This window comes from Eleginops maclovinus, chromosome 7 (genome assembly GCF_036324505.1).
Source record: "Eleginops maclovinus isolate JMC-PN-2008 ecotype Puerto Natales chromosome 7, JC_Emac_rtc_rv5, whole genome shotgun sequence".
Lineage (NCBI taxonomy): Eukaryota > Metazoa > Chordata > Actinopteri > Perciformes > Eleginopidae > Eleginops > Eleginops maclovinus.
The window spans coordinates 20,651,785-20,665,501 of record NC_086355.1 but is presented as its reverse complement, the minus strand read 5'-3'; the positions used below and the strand labels follow the sequence as shown (position 1 = coordinate 20,665,501).

At 39.7% G+C, this 13,717-nt stretch overlaps 1 protein-coding gene across 1 annotated transcript in view; it reads right to left on the bottom strand.

Annotated features, from left to right (window-relative positions):
* Positions 1–13,717, bottom strand: part of tmeff2a (transmembrane protein with EGF-like and two follistatin-like domains 2a) — a 105,550-nt gene that overhangs the window by 6,669 nt on the left and 85,164 nt on the right. Inside the window, exons 6-8 of the mRNA XM_063888159.1 lie at positions 4,725–4,873; positions 2,927–2,974; positions 2,535–2,664 (exon numbers count right to left, since the gene is read on the bottom strand). Of these exons, the coding sequence (XP_063744229.1) occupies positions 2,535–2,664; positions 2,927–2,974; positions 4,725–4,873 (327 nt within the window). The remainder of the gene's footprint in view (positions 1–2,534; positions 2,665–2,926; positions 2,975–4,724; positions 4,874–13,717) is intronic.

Genomic DNA, 13,717 nt, shown 5'->3' with positions numbered 1-13,717 from the left:
CTGTTCTGTAAGTGTGTGTGAAGTGTGTCTGGATGTGAATGTGTGAGAAAATATGACCAAATATGTCCTTCAAAGTAATGACATTTTGCTGAATTTTTTCTTTATGCAATATACCCATTGCTATCCTATTTTGGATGAAAATGTTTGAGTATGATAGTGTTTATCTATTTTTTGGCCACTTGGAAAAAAAAAACCGAATTTAATAGCAAACAGCACAGACAGAGGCACTCTGAGCTACTTGTAGAAGATTGACATAATTACTGATGTTGATCACTTGTAAATGCTGAGGGATTTCTTCAGACGAGTTGTATCTAAATGTTAGGTTTAAACTTCTGAAGATCTTTTTTTTCAAAACGTTGCCTTGAACAAGAGAAATAAATTATTTATTCGGAGCCAAGCAGTGTGCCAACATCTGTTGTCTCCTTCAGTAAAGTGTTTTTTGTCTTGTACCTGGGTACTTGTGCCAGGATGAACACACTTTGTCTCTCTTTAAAACCCCTCAAGCTTCATTGGTGACAAGTTATCTTAGCTAAAATGCTGGCCAAACCATGCAGAATTATCATACAAGTAGGAATAAAGCCACAATATTTCTTTATGGGGATGGGTTAAGGTTAGTACTAGAATTATGGCTAGGTTTCGGCCAGGGTTGTTTGGCCATTTGGGAACAACGTAACAACAGTTATCAACATTTAAAATCGTACTTGAACAAGATCGTTAGCATTAGTTATGTTGAGAACTTAATCAAATAAGCCAATTAGGTTGTTTTTATAGGCTTGTTTGCTGCTCTTAACAAAACAAATCCAAATCTTCTTCTGGGAAGACGCTGATGACACATTCGAGGTGTCTGTCACCAATGACGGTAGTGTGTTTACAGCCAAGGTTTATCATTGGCAGATATGACAGTGCAAGAAATTCTGGGTCCTCGAGATAAAATCATCACCAAATCAAAATGAAACTTGGGAAATAAAATCATAATGTGCAGGGAAGGAGGACACACCAACATCCTTATTTGGCAAGGAGAAATCCTCCAAAAATTCATTTGAAGCAGTGCAACATATTTGCATCGTCACCAGCCAGAACTCATACTCTTCCCTTTCTTAGCACTCTGGCTCGTATTCATTCAAGATAAATAATCCTGATTAAAAATAAATGGGCTCTTGCACTAAATGTTGCACTGACTAGCTATCTTACATTTTACAGTAGTAAGAGCATCATCAAATTGGAAGTGAAAAGATAGTCCTCTTGCTCTAAGTAGGATAGCCATACTACAGTCAGAGTTACAATGTAAAACCTCTGTAGCCAATAATAACGTGGACGAATATAGTTTAATTGGCTATTACATTACATTCCATGCACTGTAGCTTATAATTAGCTACAACAAAAAGGGCCTAAATGATGGCTAGCTATTAAAAACCTATTCAATTAATTAAGAACTAGAAGGGCCACGTCCATTTCCATAAGTGAAAAATAATGTCTGTATGCTCACTGTGATATGGATCCCCTCCAAATAATCCATGGCCCATGCTACAATCCACACGATTTTATGACAATAAGCCTAACAAGAAATAATAATAAAACAACCGAAACATAACCACCTTGTTGAATGTCCCAACTCAATTCATTATGCTAAAATTGAAGCATACAAAAGAAGACATATTCTGATCATTTTCAGGTTCATATTTGTATATAGTTCCTCTAATGTGTCTCCATGCTTTAATGTTCAAAAAGCTTTTTATTGTTCTCTTACTGCCTGTGCTGCAGCACCTCTTATCACCATCTGTCTGAAACCAGAGCCCAGTCTGCTCTGAATAGTTAGCTAACCAGCTCTGTTGGGATTGGTCAACCGCTGAGAAATGTCCTGCCCCTGAGCCTATCATGTGTTGGAGTGCAAGTGTTACCTAGTGATAACATCATTGGGATTTTGGGAATTTTGTCCTTTGCAGACCATTTACATGCACAACAACCTATATAACTCACAAACGGAAAAGGGAAACCCCAAAAAGCATAATAGGGCCTCTTTAATGGTCTGCTTTTAGATGTTAAAGCCACCAGATTTCCCAATTTTTCAGCCCTGAAGCCCCAAAGCTCCATGAGGACTCGACCGCCTGTTAATACAAACCAGTTTTGGAATAAAAGGGCAAGATTCCCTAATACAACGGTAGTGATGTCATCCATATTTTCACTTTGTACTCTTCCTACATGTGCTTATTCCACCAAAGTATAGTTACATCGTAACATGTACAGCAAAGGGAGCTGTGCAGATAAAAATGCTAATAAAAAAAGCAAATTCAGTAGATTGAATAGGTACGAATTCAAGGTTAAAAAGATTAGTTGCAGCATTATCGGAGTAAGTTAGCGTATACAATTAGTAAAGTAGCAGCCAGTAATAACATGAATAAATTGTAGAAAAGTTTAAATTGCACAGTGTTATTTCACAAAAAACTGTGTGTGTGTGTGTGTGTGTGTGTGTGTGTTTTTGTGTGTGTGTGTGTGTGTGTGTGTGTGTGTGTGTGTGTATGTGTGTGCGTGTATACCTGCAGGAGGGCTGAGCCGCAACTCTGGGGAACTGACACTCGCCGTGCACGCAGTAATTCTTGAAGTGATCCGGACAGGGGATGTACAGGCCGATGGCTAGCTCGTTCCTTGGATCCTCTTTCTCCACCGCTGCATAAACACAAACACAAACAGGGACACACACCATCCATTAAGACTGAAAGCACATGTGCCCCTGGCTGCCTTTGAACATACATTACTGTGCTGCATAAGAAAGATGGGAGGATAAGAGAGGAAGAGATAAATAATAAAAGGGTTGGACAGAAATGATGTCTTGAGAGCAACAGATAAAAAAAAGAAGTCAGAAGTAATGCAGCTTTGAGTGGCAGCACATGTTATTTGGCAATGCCCCACCGGTTACACATGCACTCACCTGTGATGTCGGTCCTCGCGAAGTGTCCGTCTCCGCCTTTGATGTCGCCTGGAAAGGCCAAAAACACATTCAAACTGATCTCAGGGCACTAACAACCTCTCCTGTAGCAGACACGCCCTCCATTAAGGGCTACAAACTGACGGAGGGTGCAGAGAGTCGAATGTGAATTATCATCTCGACAAAAGGGTTCAATTGGTGTGTGCACCCGTCAAGTTACTGTGTATTTATGTGAAACATTCTCTTCAAAAGTGAGAGGCCATCTCCCCGAAGCATTAAGGTAGAATGGAGCAGAGCCGGGAAGAAAAGATCAGAGGGAATAATGTTTTTTTTTTGGACCACCTTATTGACGCTGCATTGAATTCTTCTTTTTACAATGGCTGGACAAAATCTCCCATTCCATCATAAGAATTTTATTGCGATTGATTCTTTTTTTTTTACTGCAAATTTATCAACTCAAAAGGAGTGTCTGGAAGTATTTCCCAGGATTATGATGCAATTATGTCGTATTATTTTTTGGCTCAGAGGAAGATTACTATTCAGGAAACAAAGCAGCATTTTTGCGCAATCAGAACCTTGAGTATTATATGTATTAAATACCTATTTAGAAAAATCAAATATGGGACTAAATTCAGATTAACACTGCTCAGAGGGGAGAGGCTAAAAACAAGACTACAACTTCAAAATGCTTTACTTTAAAATAAAAGTTTTCCTTCTTAAATGTTTTGCTCTACACACTAATGACAACCTGATGATGCAACTTTTCATTTTAAGAACATCTGGCACTGCAAGTGTATTAAAAAAACAACAGGTTAGGCTTCTAAATACCTTTTTCTTGGTATACAGAATGAGCTACAGTAGAAAGTAGGTCTATTTTCAGAAAGAGAAATGTAAAAATTGGACACATGGGGAAATTATATAAACCAACACTCTTAATATCAAGGGACCACTTTGAAACCTAGCTAACAAGAGGTCTACTTTTGCCCGGGTTTTAATCCCTTAGTGTCTTGGCATTTGTTTCTGTCTCCACTGTCCCTGATTGAAACAGAATGCGTGGAGCAAATCGATTGGGGTGGTCCGACCCACATGGTGTAAGGTGGGGGAATACAGATTTCTATTTGTGTTCCAGACCTGGTTAGCCCTGATTGCTTTACTCCCCATTACCTGTCAAAGCCTACATCTTGCTTCTCACATCTCGATCAATTGTCCTGTTGGTCCCGGGTGATGCAGAATGCTTTTCAAATGTACCCCTACGCAACAAAAGCCCCACCCTTACTCCCTCCCTTTCCACCAGTGTTAGCTAGATTTTGTGTAAAGCAAAACGAGTCCAAATTAAGATGTTGGTTGATCATACCTCAAAGAAAATAAAATAAAAAACATCCTCAAAAGAACGATGCACCTTTGTCTTCTCCCATGGGCATTAGCAACGTGACTCGGTTGAGGGATTTACCCAACAGAGATTAATAAAATAACATTATCCCTGGAACAAACAAAAACCGCACCCAAATAAAAGATAGTACATTAAAAAAGGTGGATTACCTTTCAGTAAAATTATCAATATACATAGCAGAGGAGGATGTGGGATTTGGGGATTATCTCCCAACACAAAATATAATTGAGTGGAAATGTAATTTTAAAATGTGTTTGGAGGGGAAATATAGGATTGTGCTGTCTGTGTTTAGTTCCGTCTGTCTCGGCGGCTTCAGTTCAACCCCGAGTGAACACCTGCCAGATTAAAGTCTTCTGCTGAGTGTCTGCAGGTGTTGTCGTGACTTTGGGAGTGATTGTTTGTGGGTCTGACCTTGGCAGTGGCGCAGGTACTTGACCTCGATGCGCTCCTGCTTCTGACAGGACGCCTCCTTCACCTGGCAGGGGTTGTCGTAGGAACGTCCGTCTGAGGCACACACCGGGTTGAAGCTGATGTGAGAGCAGTCGATGTTGCAAACACACCTGCGGAGCAAAGAAATCACATCAGAGTGGTAGGCTTCCTGGGGTTTCATTGAGTACCTATGTCAAAGTCAAAGACATAATTGGGATACGTGAAATGGAACACAACAATATCTGTAGATTAAGAAAAAGGGGCCCAGACACTAAACAGAAAGTTCTATGTATTACTCACATCTAGAATCGGTTAATTTATTATACAGAAACATTTAGGGTGCAGTTGGTTTGAAACTGATGAGATGGTGTTCACTTAGCCACAGTAGAAACAGTGACCTACTTCAGCTGACTTTAAACATTTACAGATTTGGTTTGACTGGACAGTTTATGATCGATTTGCGAGATGATTGATCATTTTGCCTGAATTCATGGAGTGCGTTATACAAGGGTTTTCAAAGACATACAAACATTGACTTAAATGAATCACGGTTTTGTGTTTGGGCCTTTTGTTGGAAAGTTTAAAAGGATGAAAAATGATCTGTTTCATTTTGAAAAGTCAGCTTTTTAAAACACCAACATAGCTCAGTTTAAACTTCAAAGCAAAACTCCTAATTTCTTCTTGGGCATGATTTGACATAAGATGATTTCACTATATTTCCTAGTGACGTTGTTGTCAACTGACACCAAAACAAAATTAGTCTAACTCTAACTACTTAATGGTCCCAACACGTGATCAGTAACATAGGGCCTAGCTAAGATATAATAAACAATGAGGCGTTGCAAGGGAAAATAAAGCAACAAACTAAACACATTTCAGAGTAAAGTAAACTTATTCAGAAGTTGTCATTCAAATAGTTCTTAATTCTGACAGACTTGTGTGTTTGTTTTTCTTTTTAAGATGATTTGTTGAGCCACCAGTGACAGAGAAACAGAGTTGAATGGGGGAGACAGAGGGGATGACACGCAAAAATGGTTTTCAGGTTGGAGTTGAACCCAGATCCTCCGCAGCGGACGGTGGACCTCACTATGGGCGCCAGGTCAACCGAGTGAGCTATAAGGCTAGCTGGCGCATGGGTTTGTTTGACTGCGAGGGACACAGACTGAAATTCATTCGAGGATTAAACATGAGACAAAAAAAAACAAAAACAGTACTGCTTGCACTCAGTCAGGACGTTGGACCATGCATAGTAATCCTGTGCAAACTGGGTTTTGGCACATTCAATCTGACACAATAGCAAAATGGATTTAAGAAAAAAAAGCGACAGGCTGCACAGAGGGCTGGACTGACAAATGATGTATTCCTACAATGGCAGGAAGCAATTAATAATGAAAGAATTGTAGATAACACAGCTCCACATTTTTTGTGTTGCAGAGAAAATTATGGCCTCAAAAACAGCCACCAGTCTAAAGTTGTCATTTATTTTAGATAACATTGAAAATAGCTTAAATGGAAAATAATAACTTATGGGTTAATACTATCATAGTTTGCACTGAAACAGCTTGATGGGAAAAAAGCCAGTGAAGATTGCCGAACAGCTTGTTTCTGCTTTTACACCGTTTTCTTTTTAATGTCCTTCGATAAAACCCACTCGTCTGAGAAATTCTAAAAATGATCTGCTAGAAGACGAGGACGCTTGCAGAGCTCTGGCTCCGAGGCCACAGGCATGTCTGGTGTATTATTTTCGGAGCTGAGCACTAAAGTGTGGCCTACATTACCTTCAAATGGAATGGAAATGGAAATTCTCGGTTATTTCCACAAGCTAGTTATAATCACTGATAGCCTGTTTAAAATGCATTTACCTCTCGCGGCTGATGATTACTCTAAGTGCAAGTTGTTCGATTTAAAGTTTGGGAACAGACTAAAAGTAAAATTAAAAGTGCTCGTTTTTGTCTTAGCTCCTTATGCCTTTTCTCTCTGTAAATTGAATCCCACCTTCCATGAAGCGGATATATCTGGTGTGATTTAGTGACAGACTGTAATGCATTCATTCATCAGTGACACCCGGCGCTTACTTGATGCTTTTAGCTCTCGCAAATTAACCAAGCAATTTGCTGTAGCACCACCATTTTCGGTGAAATTTCAGTGTGAGACATTCTGTGTTTGTCTCTGTGTGTGGGTTTCTCAGAACTGCACAAATGAGAGAGTTAGCACGTACACCTGCGTGCATGTGCATTCACGTCTGTGCGTGCGTGGCAAACGTGTAGCATGACCCTTAAGTGTGTGTCAATCCTGATCAGCAGAAATTACACCCAGATTGCCTTCCCTAGACAGTTGCTGCTGAGTATCGCTGAATGCTAGATTCTGTAATTATAAATCTGTCATTATTCTCCCGGTCTTTTCATTTTCGCCTGGTGCCTCGATCTCAGTAAAGCACAGGCATTCAGCTGTCTTACAACGACATTTGCATACACCCCACGTGGGCTGCCACGGACTCAAAACAGTGTGCCCACACACACACGCAGACGCAGGCACCTTCTCAATCAGCCCTTATGATTCGAACTGCTGACATTGACGTTGATTGAAACGGCGTGCAGCAAAGCGTGGCAGTGCTCAGCTACTGTTGTTATGATGGATCAGCAAATTAAGAATGATGTGAATAAAGGCTTCGGTATGCCTCAGAGAAGACACCGGATGACCTGCCGCCACACAGGGTTACACAAAGAGACTCTAACAACACAGCTTAAAGGGTCATTTCACCCACAATATATAAAACATATAGGCTACTCCTTCTTCTTTATTTGCCGAGGTTTTGAGATATCTGCCCAAAGACCTCGCTGTCAATGGTTAAAAGTGGAAAAAGAGAAATAGTCTGAAAATGCTGTCAACAGAAATAACTGTTGACAGCATTTTCAGTGTATTATCCTGAGAAAAGAGGATACTGTCCTTGGACATTAATGGATTATTTGAAGGGCTGTCCAATTAATCTGAATGATGTCAAAATCGCAATATGGGCTGGTGCAATATTCAAAATAATAAAAAGTATTGAGCTGTGTAGATACAAACAGCCTACAAATCATATTCTACAGACTTAACAAAACATATTTATTAGGTACAGATCCACCGTTATAGATTTTCAATGACTATGACAATTATGATTTGAAAATGATCAATCCCTCCAATACGGTGAATTATATCCCAATTGCAATATTATTAAAATAATCACATCACACAGCCCCAATTATTTTCTAACTTAGGACAGTACAAATTGCACAAATTCAATTTAACTTCCCAACTAGAGTTGTAAAAATGACACACTGGGACATGGCAGCATTGATACCTAACCACATCCAACACAAATATTCGTTACGAAAACATCATTTTCATCACTCTGTGCTCCTCTGCTTCTAATGTGTCTGTCGCTCTTTAGCATCCTTTTTCACATATGCCTGCCAAGCTTTTATCCGGGAAAAAATCCTTCACTAAAAGTTAACTCAGACTCTACCATTGCCAACAACGGTGCCTGACATATTTCCATTACATTACCAGCGTGCTAAACACTTATTGTGAAAATAAAATGCACCGCTGGCAATATACATCCTGCAACAGCTATTTCCCCCTTAAAGGTTAACTGTCTCCTTACTCCTATTGGTTAAATTCAAATAGCGAATCCCTAAACTATTTCATTTTTTTTTTGTTCAAGGACCGTGTATAGCACTGTTAAAAACATGTTAAACTCAGGTTACTGACCTGGGTAGATCCAATCCATACTGATTTTGCAGGATTTATTCAGAAGACTAGTTCCCAGGTAACACTCTTTATGTTCATGGGTTACGGTGTTGCAGACATCCTTTTCTGGAGTATCTATCATTCAGTTTTTTTATTAAAATATCATTTACAACACAATTGTCTCTTCCTTTCATATACTACATACTGAAAATATCAAATGTTGTTTGATGGCAGCTAATTGACAATAAATCGGCTTCATATCTAAATATATGGTTCTATGGTTGCCTTAGAAAAGGACGTCATGTTTTTGGTTGGTTGGTTTGTTAGTCTGTCAGCAGGATAACAAATAAACTGCTGTCTCCATTTTCATGGAACTTGGTGGAAGGTTGTAGCATAGGCTAAAGAGGGACCAAGTTTGGAGCCAATTTGAAATCAAGTGGATACGCAAATTATAAATTCCTTATGGAATTGGCCCTGGGGAGCTCTACACTCTCCAAGTGTTCTTCTACAAAGCTACCTATTATCATTTTTGTATCACTACAGTATATCTAGAAAAGTATAAAGTCCTCTAAGAGGGATAGATCCTCCGACTTCCATTGTATTTGTGTGGATGCAGATACCACAGAATAATCCTAAATTATCTTCACAGCTAGATACCACAGGAGGCAAGTGAGATTTTTAACCTTTAAAGATTATAAACCACAGACTCTAATTTTCGCAACAGCCACCCTCAAGACTAGATTAGGATTTTAATTAAAGTGTCTGTGTTATCATAAAAAGTATCTAAATTAGAATAGTTTTATCTTGAAAGAGGGCAGTGAGAAGAATTGTGAGGAACTAAGAATCAAAGCATACAATCTTAAGAGCTTCTGAGCTAAAAGGAAATTTCCACACAGGGAGTATAATCTTAGCATTACACACATGTACATGCATACATGCATATTCCCCCCCACCACCGCCTCCCATCGTAAAGGGCTTTCAGAGTCCTGGCTCATCCCAAGAGGCCGCTGTTGGTCGGTGGATGATGTCTGGGCCTCATACATTTTTAATGAGGCCTCTCACTTTCCCCACAATAGGCACTATAGCGCTGGACTGCAGTGCGTCAACACATCCTAATGCTACTCGCACAAACATCTGAACACCTGCAGACAGGCGTGCACAAACAGCCATATACATGCACCGCTATGTGCTAAACCTTGTTTTCCCAAATCACACACCAAACGTTTCCTTCACACATTCTGGGGAGAGAAATGTTTGCAGTGTGTGTGAAAGTGTAAACTACATATCATAGTGTGTGTGACACATGTGCGTGAGGATACTGTCTTAGCAGGATGTGTTGTATTGATTAGTTCCCTGCAATTATTCCCCTGCCATCAACGCCCCCACGCCCCCAGACTGTCTGCTGGCTACCAGTGGAAAAGGCCACTTTACACACATGTAAATCTTCACACACACACACACACACACACACACACACACACACACACACACACACACACACACACACACACTGATGTCAACATATCTACTGACTGCCTCTTGTTGTTTTTTCACAAATCTTTAGCAGAAAATCATGTTGCAACGGAACATAGCATTGATTTTCATAATCTTTGGCCTCACATTTCACAGTAATCCTTTGAAAAAATGAAACAGAAAAAAAGCAGAGAAGGGGGTATACAGTATATCTATTTTCATATTTATTGACATGATTTAAAGAAGTCCCATACCAACACACACGGAAATAATGTTGTGGTGATTGATTAAACTAAATGTTGTGAAATCAGGAATCATTATAGGAGAACTGATCGGGTCTCCTGAGGATGGACCCTAGGGCCAGAGGGGTCAGGGGATCTTGGCCCCTAATTGAATTGATTGTTGCTGTAACATTTCTTGTTGGAAATGCAATTAAATGACTACAAAGAGACACAAAACAACGACAAAGAGAGGCAAAATAATGCAAAAGAGGTGCCAAACCACTATAAAAACATGCAACGACTTCAACAACTCACAAAACAAGCACAAAGAGATGGAAAACAGTCTCAAGGAGATTTAAATGAGTGCAACAGGCCACAAAACAACTACAAAGGGGGTGCAAACTGACCACATAGAGACAAAACAATCCTGAAGACAGGAATAACAAGCAGAAAGAGACTCAAAATAAGTGAAAGGAGTCAAAAAGCAACAACAAAATGATCAAATAAAACTACCAAAAAGGAAAAATACCATCAAACCACAACTTCAAAGAGACGTTAAATGACTGCCGAGAGATTCAAATCTTACACAAAGGAAACCCAAAATGACCACAAAGAGACACTATTCAACCACGTGATGCAACCTGGATCCGGAGAAAAGCAAAAGCTACCTCCAATTAATTAAAATCTTAAACAAAGAAAACACAAAACACCACAAAGAGACATTACCCAGCCACACAAGAAATGGATTAAAAGTAAAATATCAAAACACCCACAAATTATTTCTCCGTTTCTTGTTTCTCAGTAGGTGACTGTGTTGGGTTTGTACATGTCTTAGCCCAGTGGCCCATTGTCTCACAATCTGAATGTCAGTAAAGTGAGGAGGATTTCCAGTGAGTGAGTGTGTGTGTGTGTGTGTGTGTGTGTGTGTGTGTGTGTGTGTGTGTGTGTGTGTGTGTGTGTGTGTGTGTGTGTGTGTGTGTGTGTGTGTGTGTGTGTGTGTGTGTGTGTGTCTGTGTGTGTGTGTGTATGTGGGGCTTCACCCAGCTCAACACCAGTAATGGCAGTCTCCCACCTCGCCTGTTGGGCTGTGACTTGTCGTCTGTCTGGCTTTTTATTGAAATTCCCTTTTGCCCTCTATAGAATGAGCTTTAATAAGGACACAGGTGCCAGCTTTGAAAGGGCCTTCGCTTTTTTCTCAGGAGGTGTAAACCCAGCGTTCACAGAGCCCATCTCTAAGACTGTTTCGCTATTAGCTCCTCTGCGGCTTCAATTATATCAACACTGATGGGTGCTATTGATGGGTTTGAAAGCATGGTTTTTTTGGGTAATTACAGTTTTACACCACAAATGGATCTAAATGGTTTTCGCGACACTTTATTGATCTTTTAGGGGTAGGTTGGCCTTTTTTGTCCAACCGAGTACACACAGCTTCAGAAGGATGATGTAAGGACAGCGGAGCAGGGGGGCAAAAAGTGGTTCAACCTACATACAGCATTTTTCATCAAATCACTGAGCACATTTTGATTTTTTTATAATTTATATCCAGATTTTTAGTCGTGAATGATGGCAATTCTTACTCTGTGAAATAATAGACCATCTTACAAAAAAGGACTGATGGTTAATTTGTCTAAAGGCAATATAAAATGTTGTCCATGCCACCAGCAGTTACAAGTGCCTTATTTGGAAAAGTAAGGCATTCATTTCATGGGTTTTTTTGAGTCCCTTGAGTTGTGAGCTGCTGCCAACATTTTAGGGCAAATTGAAAAAGTGAATGTTGGACTCAATCAGCCAATCAAAGCTTTTTAGGTGGAACAGGTCATCTTTTTGTACCAATGACAGAATAATGGCAATGAAAATGGTGAAAAGAGTTGACGGAAATAACATTACATTTAATCTAACACGTTTATCCAAAATAACACAGAAAGTGCAATCAATTAGGATGCAGACTCAGAACAGCAAGAATCGTTGAAGTATATCATCACGTCAAATAAGCCAACCCATGTAAAGTGCTACAAAAAAAATAAAATTGTGTATTTTGTAAGATCCGAATCAGGTCAGTTTTTACTCCACAAGGGAAAGTGTGTGCACTTTTTGCAATCCGGTTATCAATGGCATTGTGTTTTAAATCATCAATAGAGCTGCAAGGGTTCTTGTGTTAAATTGAATATATGTTCCTATCTTCTCTAACTTTTGAAAAGTGATGAAGCAGACTCGTAAAATGTCAAACAACTCCTTTATAACAGAATTTAAGTTAGCGTCTCTTCCGCCATGTCGGCTGTAAGAAACATCGGGAGGACGGATCTATCACTGACAACTAATTGGTAAGGGAAAACGAAAAACTGCTCTTAAACAGAACACGACTGACATGAATAAAACGCTGGTCTGAATGATGAAGACAAAACAAAAATGGTACTTCAGTCTGATTATCAGACTTCCTTTAGTTCTACATACCCTAAAAAACTCAGTGTCTGAAACATCGCTTAACCGTCACCTTGCTTTGATTACAGTCATCTCTCCCCACTCATTGTTTGATTAAGTGACGGTTTTGTTTGATTAAGAATCAGCTGCCGCCTGATTGGAATAACCTGTCATTTTAATCAAAATGATCCTACGCTACGCCACCGGTTGGCTGCTGTTTGATGAAAATTACCTGCTGTTGGTTTGCAATCACATGTCTGATTATTCACCAGAAACAATCTTGTCAAAACACCGTGGGGCTTTTGAAGGATTAAAGCGTTGTTTCCATTTCGCAAGAAGGCACGCTGAAATATTCACATGTCTGTTTATGTGAAATGCTTTTGTAACAAGACACATTATTGACTGTCTTTTGGCTTATCCATTGGGGTAAATGTTCTTCTGCATGTAATGTGTAATTGCCTTCCATTCCATTTATGCTGCACATGCTTGGGGCTCCATTTTCTTTTATGTTTTCCGCTTTGTGTTGCCCCATCATCGACAGTACATTGCGCTGTTTGTGACCTTATGAATTCTACCTTGGGGGATTAAAGAATTGCCGATAAATTCATTTCTGCGTTTTAGTAGAATATTAAGGCGCATTTGTGAAAGTGGGTGGCATCAAGAAGAGTGGACTCCAGCTGTTTGGTATTTGCAACAAGGCTCAGAAAGCATCATGAAACCATTCGTTGGCATTACGGTTATTGCACACTGGGGTACATTATCTTTCCATTACATCAGGCAGTTTGATTGAGTCATACTCTCAGGGCACTTCTAATTTCTGCCGGTACAACTGGGATTTCTTATAAGCCCTGCCTTCCTTTTGCTGATACCAGCTGATCTTTATTCCACAACATCTCAGTAATGATGGTTCATTTAAGCTCCATCCATGCTGTAGAAGGCAAAAACACTGATGCTACTGTCTGGGAACAGTTCACCAGTTGAGCCTTCATTTAATTGGACGCTTCCCCCCGCATGTTTATTATGACCCCCTGAGGATGTTTCTATTCTAATGAATGCGAGGGAGCCGATAACATTACTTGTATCCGTTTCATGTGCAATAAATGGTTAAATTCATGAGAAATGGTATTTCATCGC